Source organism: Suillus bovinus, assembly GCF_016758785.1.
Source record: "Suillus bovinus strain UH-Sbo-P2 chromosome Unknown EDB93scaffold_19, whole genome shotgun sequence".
Lineage (NCBI taxonomy): Eukaryota > Fungi > Basidiomycota > Agaricomycetes > Boletales > Suillaceae > Suillus > Suillus bovinus.
The window spans coordinates 384813-400406 of record NW_024542075.1 but is presented as its reverse complement, the minus strand read 5'-3'; the positions used below and the strand labels follow the sequence as shown (position 1 = coordinate 400406).

The window sequence follows — 15594 nt, the reverse complement described above, 5'->3', positions numbered from 1 at the left end:
ACCTTGCAATCGATGTTTTAGGATAGTCTCACCGCAATACGCACCGTCGGCAATATTTTGTCCTACTGCCAGGATCAAAGACGAGGCGATGCCTACCTCCGGCGTCTCGATACCTCTTTACCGCAGCCACAAATCAGACTATGGAAGCCCCCCCTCGTGAGACATATTAACCAGCTTCATTCACACACTCGGGTTCAATATCGATTAAAGCAAGCAAAGTGAGGAGGCTGCAAGGCTGAAGAAGAGCAGGGCATTTCACACTTCTGCGAGAATTCACATATTGCCAAGTCGTACTGCCTAAATGTGACCCCTTGAGCCTGACAGGCCATCCTACTGGTGTCAGACAACATGTTGCGCGAGAAGGTATGGAACTGACAAGAAGTTATGACGAACTTGTTGTGCTGCAAAGCGTGTAGCTGATCCGGAACAGGCTGGACCCCGCACCAATTATTACGTAATAGAAGCTCAGGTCCATGGTTTCTGGTTCCAGAATCCAAGGTTGTAATTCTGTCAGTTCAAAGTCTCCAACAATGCCCGTGCCGCGCGGACAGGGCTAGGTCAACCTATCTCATGTAGCCTTACTCGAAGGAAGATGATTGTTCTTCAACACTGCCGCTGGCATCGACCATCGAAGACTCAATCATGATGGAGCTCTGGAGTCCCGAACATCTGACTGCTGCCAAATTGTACGCCTCCTAAGTTCTACACATCTCAACCTTACATCCGTGATTCCGTGTAGTGATGAATGTCTTCGTGCCTTGACAGACACATCGCAGTACACCTTACCACTTTTACTTGTGCCAAAGAATAACTTCTGATCACGTATCCGAAACACTATGAATAAGTTGAATGAGGGTGAGTCAGACTCAAAGTACTCAGAAACACTCACCGAAGGCGCTTTTCTCTCAATCTAGAGGGCAAAGAATCGGATAACCTGGAAGCTTTGATATGCTAGCTTGTGACGAGGGGCGTTCTCTTTTGAGTTTGTCAAAAAAAACTATCAGACAAGGTTGGCTTGTCTCTTGTTATGGCGAAAGCTCTGAGTTTCCCTCCGTCACATCTGCAGTTCCTGGACTACTTCGAACTATATCATTACCTGATGATGAGATAACAAGATGAGAATGTGGACCCTTGTCAGGGCGTGGATATCACCGACAACTACAGCTTCGAACGCAGGGTCTCTCCCATGGACATTATGAAACCATCCCCTAAGATTCAGCATAGGTGCTGGTAGTATGTCAGTAACTGTGTTATCAATTTAATGCACGTCAACAGAGGGAACGAGTAACTTTGATGAGCATCTACACCATCGAACCCCGTGTGTTGTCACGCTCCTTCATGTGTTCTGCTAACATGCAGCTTTAAGTAAAAATGTGCCTCAAAGTAGAGTTTAGATCTGTGAGTACTCGACCCTTTGTGTGATCAAAACGCTAATAAATAGCATTCAATCTCCTGCATGATGAACGATCTATCCATTGTGATTGCGAGATGACTTGTTGGTCGCCCGTCATTGCACGCATTGGTTAACGTCAACCATATCCCTAGCATCGCCCTAAACATCTTTGTGCCTGGAGACATCCAGTGCTGCTTCCCAAGTTCCTCCGTGATGTCTGAGATGCTTGGACATGGAGGTGATTTTTTCAACGTCTTCGGAAATTTCCTGTGTAGGCGAAGAACTATCTGTTTCAGCCATCGCGCTCAAAAGAATTCAGTGCTGATCGGATCAAGGGTGTGATGCCAGAAGTTTAACCTTGTTCTTACAGGCGTTTGCGAGTTGCACGTGTATTATTTATTCTGTAGCGGGCGTGAGCCATTCAACTTCCTTTTCGCAGCTGATGATCCAATGTACATTAACAAATAATGTAAGGATGTTCCGACAGTTAAAATGGAGTATTTCTAATGCGTAATGTAAACTATCATCCACCATACTTGTTAAACAGCTACAGTAACATAACGCAAGAAAACCAAGAAAACAAAATGGGTCGCGCATAGAAGTAAACAACGCATATCAGAGGAGACTATTGATCAGGCGTATCCGAACGACTCGACATATAGGGTTACGCTCGGCCCTCCACTGAGAATACTGGAAGGTCCAGATACAGGGAAGCGAAGTGCATGACGGACCGCGCGCGCTATCCCCTGAGATCCGCAAACTAATATGATACCCATAAGTTGTACATTATTAGAAACTAGCGGAATTAGAGCTTACCGCTCACTGACATACTCCCTGAGGCCATGCTAACCTCTTCTTTGAGCAGTACATCCAGGTCCGATCGTCCATTTTCCATCTTGACCCCGCGTAACGACCATAACAATGACATTGAAGATCCCTTCTGTGTTTCAACCTGTTCAGAAGTACCGTTCTTCTCTATTGCATTTGAAAGGCTGGAATTTCTTTCCATGGACTGTGTCGTTGATAGAGAACCAGTGTTAAAGATGCGGATGGATACTATCAAAGAAGGCGGGGCAAGCTGAACAGCCTTGATGAGTGCTTCTTCGATCCATTGAACATATCCTGTAAAATGACGTTAGTATTGCTCATAGAAAAACTGTGGATGAGTCATGAATCTACGCACCAGCCCCGCGTATTGACCAAATGAACACCACTCGTTTGCAAGAGCTTTTTCCTTCACGTACACGCCTGCGAGAACAATGAAACATCAATGACAACGATTATATTAATCCACGTACTCGATGACGCTCAGGAAGACCGGAAGGGTATACGATATACCAGACCCTCCTGGCATCCATAAGTACGGTGCGATTACGAGACAACGCACAGCTTACCTGCTACAAATACAGACGTGTCGTAAGAATCGAGGTCAGGAGACGAGCCATAAGGACCATCTACAAAAACCTTAACCATGCCCTTCGTAGCAGCTACCTCTTTGAGTTTCTTCGTGAACCCTCCGTGCACGTTGACCAAAAACACTAGCTCCTTCCAGAATGGAGCGCTTGATCCCAGAACCTGGGGTTCGTAATCTTCACCGCTTCCCGATTGATCCTCCGTGTTCGGGGTTGAAAGCAGACTGGAATCAAAACTGGCAATAGTAAAGGGATGCGCTTCGAATGGCAGTGTCGAAACCGAAGGCATGATTAGATATGCCGTTTGTCCTGGGGACCAATGGAAATGCGGGGGTCGACGTAAGCACAATCGGACGACATCTTCAGAAAGCATTTCCGTCATTGCATCCATCGTCCCAGATCCTGACTTGAATCCAAAGTAAGAGTGATTGAATACAACAAGTCGAGCTGCCCGGATGAAGCGATCGAGAGCCCAGATCACAAACGAGGGCCATATCCAGTACGACCCGCTGTTTGTTGCAAGTCAGAAACTTGGCTATCTGTATGAATTTGCACTTACTAAGCACCCTTGGTGTGGTAATATCCTCCCACCAGAAATATCCTGCGTTCTGTTTGTCAAAGACAATTACAAGTGAGTAGAAGTACTACACCCACAGGACGCCAAGGAAGTGGACGTAAAAGAAGACCTCATAGATGTCACTGCGAACGGGACGCAGTGATACTATTATCAGAATAGAGAAAGCGACCATGGCAGTGATACCAGCACGAAGCCATGGTTCGCTCAAAGTCTCCCGGAAGCTTTCGACCATCTCCATTACAACATGGCAAGTACGAAATTGAAGGTACGTACGAGGAAAAGCATACCACTTCTCCCGCTGCATGGACCCAAAGAAGCATGAAGCATGTCCTAGCCATCATTCGATGGATATAATTAAGCTTCATATCCATAAGTAATTGCAGTGCGTTGTCAAGGATAATTAAGAGCCATACCCTATCATAGCTTATGCCTGTGACCACTGGTGCGAAATACTCAGCAACGCATCAAATTCACAGTTTTTCCACCTACGAGACACGAGATTGTTCTTTGTGCCAAGAGCTGTCACAATGGGAAACTGACTGGACGCCAGCATAGCTATGCGGTTGCTCCAGTAGATGATATCAAGCTTCTGATCCTCGACTGAGGTGGCTGCGTGTTCTCGTTGTTAATACATTGTAAGTTGGGACACACGCGAACCTATGAGCTTACTATTAATGAAGGCGTAGATCAACAGAAGGGCGATGTATGCCACAGTGGTAAAAACCTCTGCCATGTTGAGGGTGTAAGATTGCCCGATTTCTAGGGTCCACCGGAAAGCAACAACACGATAAGCATTTACGATTGCGAGCGGGATACGACGGAGAGACACTTTGTATTGAATGTCATTGGTGGTACCCGTTTCTTCGTCAGATTCGTGGTGTCTACGCCTGGCAAATTTGGAGTGAAGGAGTGAGCCCCACTGGAAGCAGCCAACCACGAAGAGAAATACGGCGATTGTATACCACACTTGGTCAGGATAGGTGTCATTTTCATGCACGATTGCGGTTATATCAGCTTCGGATAAATCGGAAGACATTCTAAGTCGCAGGAAAGAAATATGGGTTCAGGCGGAAGGGGGGGAAGAGTGGATTAAATATGAGGACGTTAGTGGTGCGACTTTGCACACCCGACCCTCGGGCATGTAGGGATCAATTCTCAGGATTACATCACCGGGACATTTGCCTTGTTCACTGTTCAGAACATGATGGCTATTGAACCTCGGAGACGTCTCCAAACCCAAAGATTATCAAATAAAAATAGAGGGTATCAGCATTTGATCCGATCTCAGCCTACCCGAAAAACGATCTGCGGAACCGACGCATTTCAGCAAATTGAGTGAATGAGATAACCATCAAAAATCTTATCTAGACACTGTAATATTAGTAAAAAAAAGGTTGTCACAGTCCAAATTCAACTCGACGTTCAACCCTCAGGGTTCTTTCCTACGCGCTCAGGGCAAGGTCGTGCTGTCATAAGTAACACAGTTGTAAAACATGAGCTATGTATATTACTTGCCTTGGACCACCGACCTGCACGTCTCCTTGCCAATTGAACCACTTCGCGGAAGTAAACCTTCAATTAAAATACATGTTATAACATAACACCTGCCGATGCCACTGTGTTGCTAAATGATGATTTAAAAGTCAACGAATTCAAGGCACGACTCCATTCCCTACCTGCGCTAACTCCTTATGGATGTCACGATTCAGTACGCTGTTAATCTGAGGTGAGTGACGTTACCTTTTGTTTACAAGGTCACTAGTAGAGCTGATAATTCGAGCCCAACTTGAATGTGAAGTTACCACTAAATCGTAGTACAAGTTTTAGGTAGCATCACAGAAAAGCTGTTGGTATTTTCCACGGCTCGATGCACACACAGTCAGCTGAACACTTCACGCGCTGGGCTCTGATGCGGTGAAGATGAGAATATAATGGAGGCACCAGTGAGTGACGGAGCAGCCAGGTCCCAGGAATAGCTGTAGCTTAGTCAGCCACTAGCTTTTCACCTTCGCGACACGCTGTTGCACGCAGGCACACAGTCGCAGATACACCGCTCCAGCGCATTTACCATTCGAAGACAGGTTGCATCCCACTGCTCCACTATGAACTGAAATTCAAGGGTACCTTTGTCGAAGTTCACATGGTTTTTTGGCGGTCATTATCGCATCAATGAATTGAAGTGCGCTTTTTTTGACGCTGTAGACTTTGTGGTACGTGTTCACTCTGATCATTGATATTCATACATTGATTACTTTCACAGTAAGATTGCAGTGAAATCACTATCTCACACTGTATGTACAGAAATGGTAAACAACCTTGGGTTCCCGCGCTGCGACAAAGTTCGTCACCACGTTACAATGCATGAAATTGATCATCAAGCATACTTCGTTTCATTGTTCTTCATCGCTGGCCGGCCGGAGCGACACGTACCTCAGCCCGATGTGTCACTTTGTTATATAAACCAACCAGTATTGGTCCGGACGTTGCAACGACCAATAAGGGAGCCCAGTGTCAGTTTCCCACTAGGCAAGTGGAGGCAGATACAATGGGTCAAGGATCAATATATACCTTTCTTTCCTCTATGACTTTCTTCTGGGGCCAGTCTTTTTTTCTGCACCCTAATTAGTCCGAGGATCTCGGTCAGAAAGTTCCTCCTGCAGTTACCTTCCCGTGGACCCCGCACCTGCCTTATCAACACTGCATATTTGGTTTCATCGTATCATAGCTCCATCACTGAGATCTGAAAAGTTTCAACGATCTCGTGCCAGTGTAGGTGCCGGAGTTAGTAAGTTCCACCAGTCTTTGTGGTCGCCTTCACCATTACCCCGTTTTTGGACAGTTGAGTAACAAAATTGTTTTTGCTTTCAATTTTCGTATGGTTTCCCTACAGTGTTCTGCATGAACAACAAATGTGTTCGATGCAAATGCGCTTTAAAGATGTCTTAAATAGCCCTAGAAAGGTTCTTTCGTCACTCTTGACCGTTTCATCCGTTGTCATAAGCAGGGAGGTCGCTTACGGTGAATCACGATAGGCTTTCATAGATTTCACCAGGTACCTTCATTATCCTGCAGTCATGCGTTGTTCCTGTGTTTCAAATCAAGCTTTTTGTCCCTCAGATAGATCAGAATTATGTATTCTATGACCATCGATCTCACTGGCAGCCTGACTGAGGCACTCCATGCTTCGCTGGATTTATTATAGGTTTCTTAACTGACAACCCGATGACTTTCATTAGTCCAGACATGAAGCCGTCCAAAAGACGCTTCCGCACTTCTAGTTTAGGATGTGGATGCAGATGCAGAGGATTCTGGGGGAATCAGTTCTGAGTCCAAGAATGTGAGGGGGAAAGGGAGGCCCCACTCGGAACTCATATGATTTTGCATTGAAGAAGGGTAAACAGGCTCCGCATGTAGGTAGATCGAGTTTGGGAACGCATTAAATGCTCTGAGCTCTCCAAGGCTTTACTGTTTGTTTCTTCTGATGGTAGTCGACATGGCGAGGGTGGGATGAGGACAATCATATTCGATTTGAGTGGTGCGAAACCGTTATAGTACAAAACTACAAATGGGCCCACTAGTAGCTAAATCGTTCTGGCATGCAGGTACGGCCAAGGGTTGAAGGAAGGATCACCGCTCCTTGAAACAGATGTAGCTACAATGTCCATCAGTACTGTCCTGATGCCAGTCCATGTCATCGATGGCGGATATGTCCCTGACTTGTGTCATGATATTGCGATCCGACGCGATTCTCCCGTGCTTCACGCCTGCGCTAGCAACAGTGTGCCACAGGGTTGTACCAGGCGAACGATCAGGCTCAGTATTCGCGACCAGGTGTCTAAATCAACAGCTACATCTTCTCCGGGAACCTCGTGGGGTGAATCATCCAACATAGACTCGGGCTGTGGGCATTTCTGCAAATTCAGGCAGTCCGATGTCATAACGGCACCACGCACGTGCAAGAATGCCTACCGAATTTGCCGGCAAGAGTTGAACTTGTCTTCTGTGGTGATCAATATATCTGAGCTCATCTGTCTTGACATTATAATGAAAAAGAATTCTCGTCCCTGGCCGAGCCTTCTCCTGACTTCTGTGACAGGAAACGCGATGCAAGAGGCAGTCGGAGTCGGGAGTTCGCGAAACAAGGAACGCAAAGGTTGTCATTTTTCAGCCCGGTCCAAAGCAGTAAATTGGTCACCCGAGGGAATGACAATCTCCTATAAAAGCCGACCGATTCGGAGCACATTTCGTTTGTCTCGCCACAGATGTGACAGGTAGTGGACGCGGAAGATACTAAACAATGAGTATACAGTATATATCTTCCTGCGATTTCATGACGCACGTCGACGGCCATTGCAATTTCTCTCGCGTACAAGAGCCTGTGCGTCTATGCCTGTCGAATGCTCCGATTCTTAGTCTGTGGTTTGATAACAGTCTTCATTGAGGGATAGAATTACCATGAAAACCAGGAACTCCTGCCATCTTGGACATTCTGCAGTAGCGACCCTGGCTTTCCCATCAAAGTACGTGATAACACAACTCAACTGAGGTACTTCTGATCGCTTCTCCAATGAGCTCTATTTGTAGGGGCGCATGTGTCATCAATAAACATAAAAGCCCTGTGTTTTCCATGAAGGAAAACCGATTCGTGTGCGCATCTCGATTGCATAAATGCCCAGCGGAAGTGTAGAGTAAACGAAATGGAGGGTCTTCTAGCCGAGCATAAATGGCTCCTCGGATAGTCAAGGTACCGTCTGCTTCGTAGGGAGCGACATGGTAGTGCAGCTCTATAGACAGAGTCAGTTATCTGTAAGTCTGCGTGGGTCAGGTTCATCATCTAACCTTGGTGAGTATCATTCACTATGACCATTTCATCAAAGCATCGTCGCCCCGTGAATTAAGCGCTGTACGTCTCAGTTTGTGAGGCTAAAGATAACATTGATTTCAATGACTGACGCTTTGGTACAGCACGATTGCTACCACAATGACACGTCCGAGTCGTAAAGTGCCTCCAAGTGTAAATTCCTTTCAGATACAGCCCAGGATTCCTCGCAGCGATAGCCTCGATTCTCTTGTGTGACACAGCGCGCAGTGCAGTCTTTTTTAAAGGCTTAGCAAATGAGTTCAGAGTAAGTGGCCTGATTAGCGCTCAGCGGTGTTGGCTTGTCCAGGCTTTTTATTACCACGCTGTTCCCGCATGCCATCTCATTAGTAATATCGGCACTCACTGGCAGTGCACTGCCAGCTCACTTCGGTGTATAATTTCAGCTTCTCCTGGTCTAGAAAAGAGAATCATACGACTCCCGAAATTGTTAGCAGCGAGTGTACTCATGTACTCGATTTGATACATATATACCTCAAAGATATGTATAATGACCTACTTATTCTACTTGTTCAAAAACCGTCATCGTCTCACGCAATTCAGAAACTTGACTATCATGTCCATCGCAAATTGTGTGCCTTGTCACATGAGGTCTTATGCCGAATCAGTGTCGATCAACTTTATACCTGTCCACAAACCTTCAGTACTTTGGTGCACAGGAGCGAGCACCTCCGGCTCCGAGGCAATAAATTAGAAAATACAAATTGAAGTCAAAATTAGGTGTGCAGATTGTGTAGCTATACAGTCTCAAAGTCTGGAATATTGAAGTCCTTGGAAACAGGTTGCGTGTGACCATGACTGGATGCTACATGTGAAATCGTTAGGTTATTTCACGAACGTTATAATCGAAAAGGTGGGAGGACGCACCAAATTGATCATATGCCAATGTGCACGAACACTATGCGCTGGTCCAAGGGCATTGTATTTTCTTCGTCACAAGCTAACGACCGGACCGCTTGGTGCAGCGCCCAGGCGGCTCGTTTGGAATTCATTGGGCCATGCCCGCACAAGTTCTTGTAGAATGCCTCGACTAAGCGCTGCACTGTATTATCGTTAACCTTCCATAATGTCCCGACGACACTCTTGACCCCGGCAAATTGCAGGCCAGCTGCCAGGTGTATCACTTCGTCAGGAGTATCATGGTCACCGACTGCGGTTTCACAGGCAGAAAGAAATGCGAATTCATGGCGAGACAGATCCATTTGCGTGATGTCGATAAGGGAAAGTGGTTGATCGCGCATCAGAAAGGCCGACTTGAAGGGTTCATCAATTTTCTGTGTGCCATGGCACGCGAGATGGAGCCAAGTATTGTCTCGCAATGCGCGCAGTGCTCTCGATTTCGTGGCATCAACGCTGGTTATCTTCGAGAAGGAAACAGTTGGGGGAGGGGGCAAAAGTCTCCGTACCAATTCCAGCTCAGGCTCCACAGCATCCAAAGTGAACGAGGCACCGGCTGGGCAATCCTGACCAATGGCAACGAAGGGCACCGACGGGGACCTGTCATGACTTCCGCGAGCCTTGATCAGCGCGGTGAGCGATGGCGTGTATGAAGAGATATACTGCTGGGAAAGCGACTTTCCCTGTGCTCTGTACTCGCCAGCAGCGTGCAACGGCAAGAAATTGAAGAGAAATGTCGGGCACCACCATATCCGGGAACCTCGTCGTGCAAATCCGTTCAGATTGTCGACCACTGGGCAGACGACGTCGTCCCACAACTCTCTCAAAGCTTTTACCAGCGCAGGTTGGTTCCCTTTAGGACTGGCCTCTTTTGGAACTGCCTCTTGGAATGCGTCAACCAATCTCAGGAGTTTCTCAAAATTGGTGGGGAGTTGAATGCCAATCGGAGGTTGCCTGTGCGGGATAATAATGGCATGGCAAGATGACTCGCTTGCGATGAGCACGATGATAGGTCCTTCACGAGCTGCATCTTGAAGGTCGGAGAATAAGGGGGGAAGGAGGAAGCGAGAGAAGCCCTCGATCTTCCGGATATCTTCTACAGCTCTATTCCAGTCCTCCACCAGACGTCTGTACCGGGTTTCTTCTGCTTCTGCATTGACCAATGGAGTCCCTTCTGGATGGCTTGCAGGAGGTCGATCGAGGAGGGAGCTGAGGTCTCTGAATCTCTTCATCAGGGTCACTGCATGATCACCGTGAGTCTGAAGGCTGTCAAGAGGGATGCGGAGTCGTGTCATCTGGGTCCAGATGATGGTCCTGCCTTGCTCCAACAACTCAACAGCGCGACAGACGTCACTACTACGAAGAGCACACGATGCAGCATCAACGGCAAGTGTACTCGGGAAGTCTTTCATGATATCATGGCGAGACGATACTGAAGCTCTCGTAGAGATATAAGCGTCAAGAAGTTGCATGGAAGCCGCATAAGCCTCCACTCGAGTGCTATGTCTCTCTTCATCAGCATGACGAACCCAAAGTAGACTTGCTCGTAGGCGAGATAGCAAGCCTGCAGAGGCAACGTCTGCTGCTACCTTGAGATGATGCATGGCAGCATTCAGATTATCGGTACCTGCACCTACGCCAGCATCGTCAAAGCCTGAACGATGGAACGACAGATAGACCTTAGCTAGCAACTGATGGATTCGTAATTGCCGAGGATCATGTCGAGTCAACAGAGTTAATGCACAGCGTAGGTTCTCTCGTGACTCGTCAAGGTCTTCTCGATTGTGTTGGTGGTGAAAGCGGGTGAAGAGGTGAGTCGCAAGGTTACATAATGACATGGACCGATCTGTGTGACCAACCGGGCACAAGGATAACGCTTCCCTGTCAAGTGCGAGTGCCTGATCTAAATCTTCGTCGTTGCCTCGGTGCTCAAAGCGGGAGGAGAGTCCATTCGCAAGGTTATTTAATGACGTGCACCGATCTATGTGACCAACCGGACGCAAGGCCAGCGCTTCCCTCTGAAGTAAAATAGCCTCGTCTAAGTCTTCGCCGTTGCCTTGGTGGTCAAAGCGGGAAGAAAGTTGATTCGAGAGGTTGTTTAATGGCGCGGACCGAGACGTGTGACCGATCGGGCGCAATGCCAGCGCTTTCCTATGCAGTGCGATAGCCTCATCCAAATCATCATCATTGCCTCGGTGGTCAAAGCGGATGGAGAGAAGGGTCGCAAGGTTATTTAATGGCATGGACCGATTTGTGTAACTGACCGGGCACAACGCCAGTGCTTCCCTGCAAAATGCAATAGCCTCATCCAAATCATCATCGTTGCCTCGGTGGATAAAGCGGGAGGAGAGTTCAGTCGCGATGTTGTTTAATGACATAGACCGAGATGTGTGACTGACCGGGCACAAGGCTAGCGCTTCCCTGTGAAGCACGATAGCCTCATCCGAGTCTTCGTCATTGCCTCGGTGGCGAAAGCGGGAGGAGAGTTGAGCCGCGAGGTTGTTTAATGAATTAGACCGAGATGTGTCACCGACAGGGCGCAAAGCCAACACTTCCCGAAAAAGTGTGACAGCCTGCTCCAAGTCTTCGTCGTCGCCTCTGTGGTGAAAGCGGGCGGAAAGTTGAGTCGCAAGGTTATTTAATGCCGTGGACCGATGTGTGTGACCGGCCGGGCACAAGGCCAGCGCTTCCCTGTCAAGTGCGATAGCCCTATCTAGGTCTTCATCGTTGCCTCGTTGTTGAAAGCGGGAGGAGAGTTGTGACGCGAGGTTGTTTAATGATGCGGACCGATGTGTGTGACCGACCGGGCACAAGGCCAGCGCTTCCATGTCAAGTGCGATAGCCTCATCCAAGTCATCATCGTTGCCTCGGTGGTCAAAGCGGGAGGAGAGTTGAGTTGCGAGGTTATTTAATGACATGGACCGATCTGTGTGACCGACAGAGCGCAATGCAAGCGCTTCCCTGTAGAGTGCGATAGCCTCATCCAAATCTTCGTCATTACTTCGGAGCTCAAAGCGAGAGGAGAGTCTTGCTGCTAGGTTATGTAATGACCCAGACCGATATGTGTGACCGACCGGGCGCAATGCAAGCGCTTCCCTGTAGAGTGCGATAGCCTCATCCAAATCTTCGTCGTGGCCTTTGTAGTCAAAGCGGGAGGAGAGTCGGTTCGCAAGGTTATTTAATGACGTGGACCGATATGTGTGACCGACCGGACGCAAGGCTAGCGCTTCCGTGTGAAGTGCGATAGCCTCGTTCAAGTCTTCATCATTGCCTCGGTGGTCAAAGCGGGAGGAGAGTTGACCTGCGAGGTTACTTAATGACATGGACCGATATGTGTGACCGACTGGGCACAAGGCCAACGCTTCCCTGAGAAGTACGATAGCCTCATCCAAGTCTTCGTCATTGCCTCGATGCTGAAAGCGCGAGGAGAGTTGAGTCGCAAAGTTATTTAATGACATGGCCCGATCTATGTGACCGACCGGGCACAAGGCCAACGCTTCCTTGTAAAGTGCAATAGCCTGATCCAAGTCCTCATCGTTTCCTCCGTGGTCAAAGTGGGAGGAGAGTTGATTCGCGAGGTTGATCAATGACTTGGACCGTCCTGTGTGACCGACCGGGCACAAGGCCAACGCTTCCCTGCTAAGTGTGACAGCCTCATCCGAGTCTTCGTCGTTGCCTCGATGGAGGAAGCGGGAGGAGAGTTGAATCGCGAGATTAGTTAATGACCGGTACCGATCTGTGTGACCGGCAGGACGCAAGGCCAGCGCTTCCCTGTGAAGCGCGATAGCCTGATTCAAGTCTTCGTGATTACCTCGGTGGTCAAAGCGGGAGGAGAGTTGATACGCGAGGTTATTCAATGATGCGGAGCGATCTGCGTAACCGACCGTGTGTGAGGCCAGAACTTCCGTCTGGAGTGCGATGGCTTGATCCAAGTCTTTACCATCGCCTCGACGCTCGAAGCGAGTTTGCAACATTACAGCCAGATTCCCTAGCAATTGCCCTCGTGAAGCATGCCCGGCGGTGTAGTATACTAGTGCATCATAATGAAGGGATATCACTTCATCTAAGTCACGCGGTTCATCTCTCTGCAAACACTGCTGTGCTCGATGAGTAAGTTGATTCGGCGACAACGGAAGCCTGGATGTGGCAGGCCGCTCCCGCTCAAAATCATTTGCATCCATGCTTCCAGCAGAATGCAGAGCGGATACTTCGATTGCGATCAAGGCTGCCCTGTGAATGTGGCTGTTGGTGTGGCAGACGTCAAGCACTTCGCTCAGCAACTCTTCGGCGGTGTCTGCATCGGTTTGAAATCCCCGTTTCGCGAAGCGAGAGAGCAGAGAAATCGCAAGATGCAGTTGGGCTATGGGTCGGTCTGGATGGCCAGTTGGACGCAAATCAAGTGCGTCTTGAAAAAGAGATATAGGTGTGTCGAGGTCTAGGTATCTTCCGTTAGCTTGGCAACTAATAAACTTCGCGGTGGCTAGATTGAACAGTGCTGCAGGGTGGTAGGGATGATCGACGGGACAGAGATACAAGGCACGTTCGAAGCGGTTTATGGATTGGTCCAGATCCGTACTGTTCTGCGTCCTGCGGTAACGTGCGAGAAGACGATGTCCGGCATCCGTACTTAGTACTAAAGCGTTCATATCGCGACATGTAAGCTACACGTTACAGCGATCAGCATCAGAATACCAGATCGCATTGATTACTCACGGTAGCAAGGGGATAAGGAGCTCCACCATCATTTTGATCCCGAAGTCGCTGCTCCACTGTCATGAACAGTGAAGTACAAGCGGATGCGACCTCACACTGCTTTGGCTGAAAGATTATAGCTGTGACACTCGTTAGCATCAGTGAGGTTTTATTCGCAATGAACAATGCTGACGATGAGATTCTTTGCTGCGATCCAGTAATTCCCCAACGGAGATCTCGAATGTGCGGAGGAGTTCTCCGTGACAGACCATGGGACCCAATTCGAATGAGGCGTACACGCTGACCCGAACTTTACAAGATTGCTCGCAAGGCCTCGAGTCTTTTTCAATACCAGCAGGATAGACGGGGTTAAGAACAACTTACAGAATAATCCGCTCATGCCATTCGACGACAGCCTGGTCCACGTCTACAAATTTATTGCTTGTCTGGTATTCAGAACCGTTAGCCTTAACCACCGCATGAAATCCGGCGGGGATCCTTCGGAGACCAAGAGCGAGATCGGTTGCGCGAATGGCTTGAGAGAAATTGTCAATCAACACGAGCTGACCGGAAATAGATAACACATACAACTAATGAGGACCTGTTGCACTTCATTGAAATGCATCTCTCCTGTGTCCTGAGCGTGTCCTAGATCGCTTGGCTCCTCACTCAAGGCTGGGAGGGTATCATCGAGTGGGCTCGACACGGAATCTGTCGTAGGAAATCATGGGAACCACGTGCTGAGTGAAGGAAGGGCACATACTGTTGATGGCGACTTGTAGCATTTCACTGATCACCAGGTTCGTCTCCTCCGGATCCTGAGTTTGTTCTGGTTGACTTGGCTCCTCACCTAAGGCTTGGAGGGTATCATCGAGCGGGATTGGCTCAAAATCTGTCGTGAAACAAAACAGGAGATCGATGATGAAGTGAAGTGTCGCCAGAATTGCTTTGAAAAATCATTGGTGCGTGTTAAATGAAGATATACGTAACACATACTATTGACGACAACTTGTAGTATTTCACTGTTCACGGGGTTTGTCTGTCCTGCATCCTTGGGGCATTCTGGGTGGCTCTGACCCTCTCCCAAGGGTGGTGGGTAGTTGTTGAAATGGTCAGGGACGAATCTTGACATATGACTGAATGATGAATTCAAACCAACACTTGAGACTGCCGTACTACCTGTAAAGTCCTAAAAGATTATAGAGGAAACTGCAGCATGCACAGAGTGTGCAAAGTAAACAGGACAGAAGCGACTAGCAGGATATCGAGCTATAGCCTCATTTACAGTCCGGGATGTCAGGTTTATAAAGCTCAGGAAGCACGTTGTAAGGGTGCGATGATATTGATTAAAGCGGCCGAAACGAGAAGGCCGCGAGGCTGAAGAAGAGCAGGGCATTCGGACCGAAGCCGCACTGCTTGGATACTACCGCCGTTGTAGTATGCGAGAAGGCACGGAACTGGCAAGACCGTGCATGTTGAGCTTGCTTTGCTGCAAGGATTTCGGCAATGAATCGATCATTGACTAGTAGCGGGACCAGTGATAGTCAATTATGTAATATAACATCGAAAGTTTTCGTTGTTCAACTGATACTAGTACATACTCTTCATCATTGAGTCATGTTCATCCTTAATACTTATCCATTCTTCCCTCAAGCTCCCCGCTACTCCTCACTGTTCTCTTCCCTCTCCCACTCATCCTCTCTTTCTTCTCTGCTTCTCTCCTCTATTTTCCCTTCGACATCTT

The 15594-nt window shown here is 48.2% G+C and overlaps 3 protein-coding genes across 3 annotated transcripts; 1 reads left to right on the top strand and 2 right to left on the bottom strand.

The window, feature by feature from the left end:
• Positions 1 to 1572: 1572 nt before the first annotated feature.
• On the bottom strand, positions 1573 to 4816 carry EDB93DRAFT_268733 (ferric reductase NAD binding domain-containing protein). Its single transcript, XM_041455906.1, has 11 exons — positions 4052 to 4816; positions 3872 to 3991; positions 3796 to 3821; positions 3656 to 3741; positions 3460 to 3603; positions 3365 to 3406; positions 2788 to 3314; positions 2692 to 2740; positions 2577 to 2641; positions 2210 to 2515; positions 1573 to 2153 (listed from the first exon to the last, which is right to left on the bottom strand). The coding sequence occupies exons 1-11, from the start codon at positions 4416 to 4418 to the stop codon at positions 2026 to 2028; spliced, it is 1860 nt and encodes a 619-aa protein (XP_041308934.1). The 5' UTR covers positions 4419 to 4816; the 3' UTR covers positions 1573 to 2025.
• Positions 4817 to 7039: 2223 nt separating this feature from the next.
• EDB93DRAFT_1103093 (uncharacterized protein) lies at positions 7040 to 8383 on the top strand (the record flags this gene model as incomplete). The annotated part of the gene is made up of 6 exons (XM_041447274.1): positions 7040 to 7564; positions 7831 to 7902; positions 8096 to 8177; positions 8208 to 8225; positions 8260 to 8285; positions 8348 to 8383. 6 exons carry the CDS (start codon positions 7040 to 7042, stop codon positions 8381 to 8383), a joined length of 759 nt encoding a protein of 252 aa, XP_041308933.1.
• Positions 8384 to 9136: 753 nt separating this feature from the next.
• EDB93DRAFT_1083205 (CHAT domain-containing protein) lies at positions 9137 to 13804 on the bottom strand (the record flags this gene model as incomplete). The annotated part of the gene is made up of 2 exons (XM_041445749.1): positions 9137 to 13241; positions 13440 to 13804. The coding sequence occupies 2 exons, from the start codon at positions 13802 to 13804 to the stop codon at positions 9137 to 9139; spliced, it is 4470 nt and encodes a 1489-aa protein (XP_041308932.1).
• Positions 13805 to 15594: the final 1790 nt, after the last annotated feature.

Bases quoted from the DNA above. Each gene is read 5' to 3' on its own strand.
- EDB93DRAFT_268733 (XM_041455906.1), bottom strand. From the start codon at position 4,418: ATGTCTTCCGATTTATCCGAAGCTGATATAACCGCAATCGTGCATGAA. The intron at 3,604-3,655 runs GTACGTACCTTC...GATGGTCGAAAG, and splicing joins GAAGTGGTATGCTTTTCCTC to CTTCCGGGAGACTTTGAGCG. The intron at 2,741-2,787 runs GTAAGCTGTGCG...TATGGATGCCAG, and splicing joins CACGTCTGTATTTGTAGCAG to GAGGGTCTGGTATATCGTAT.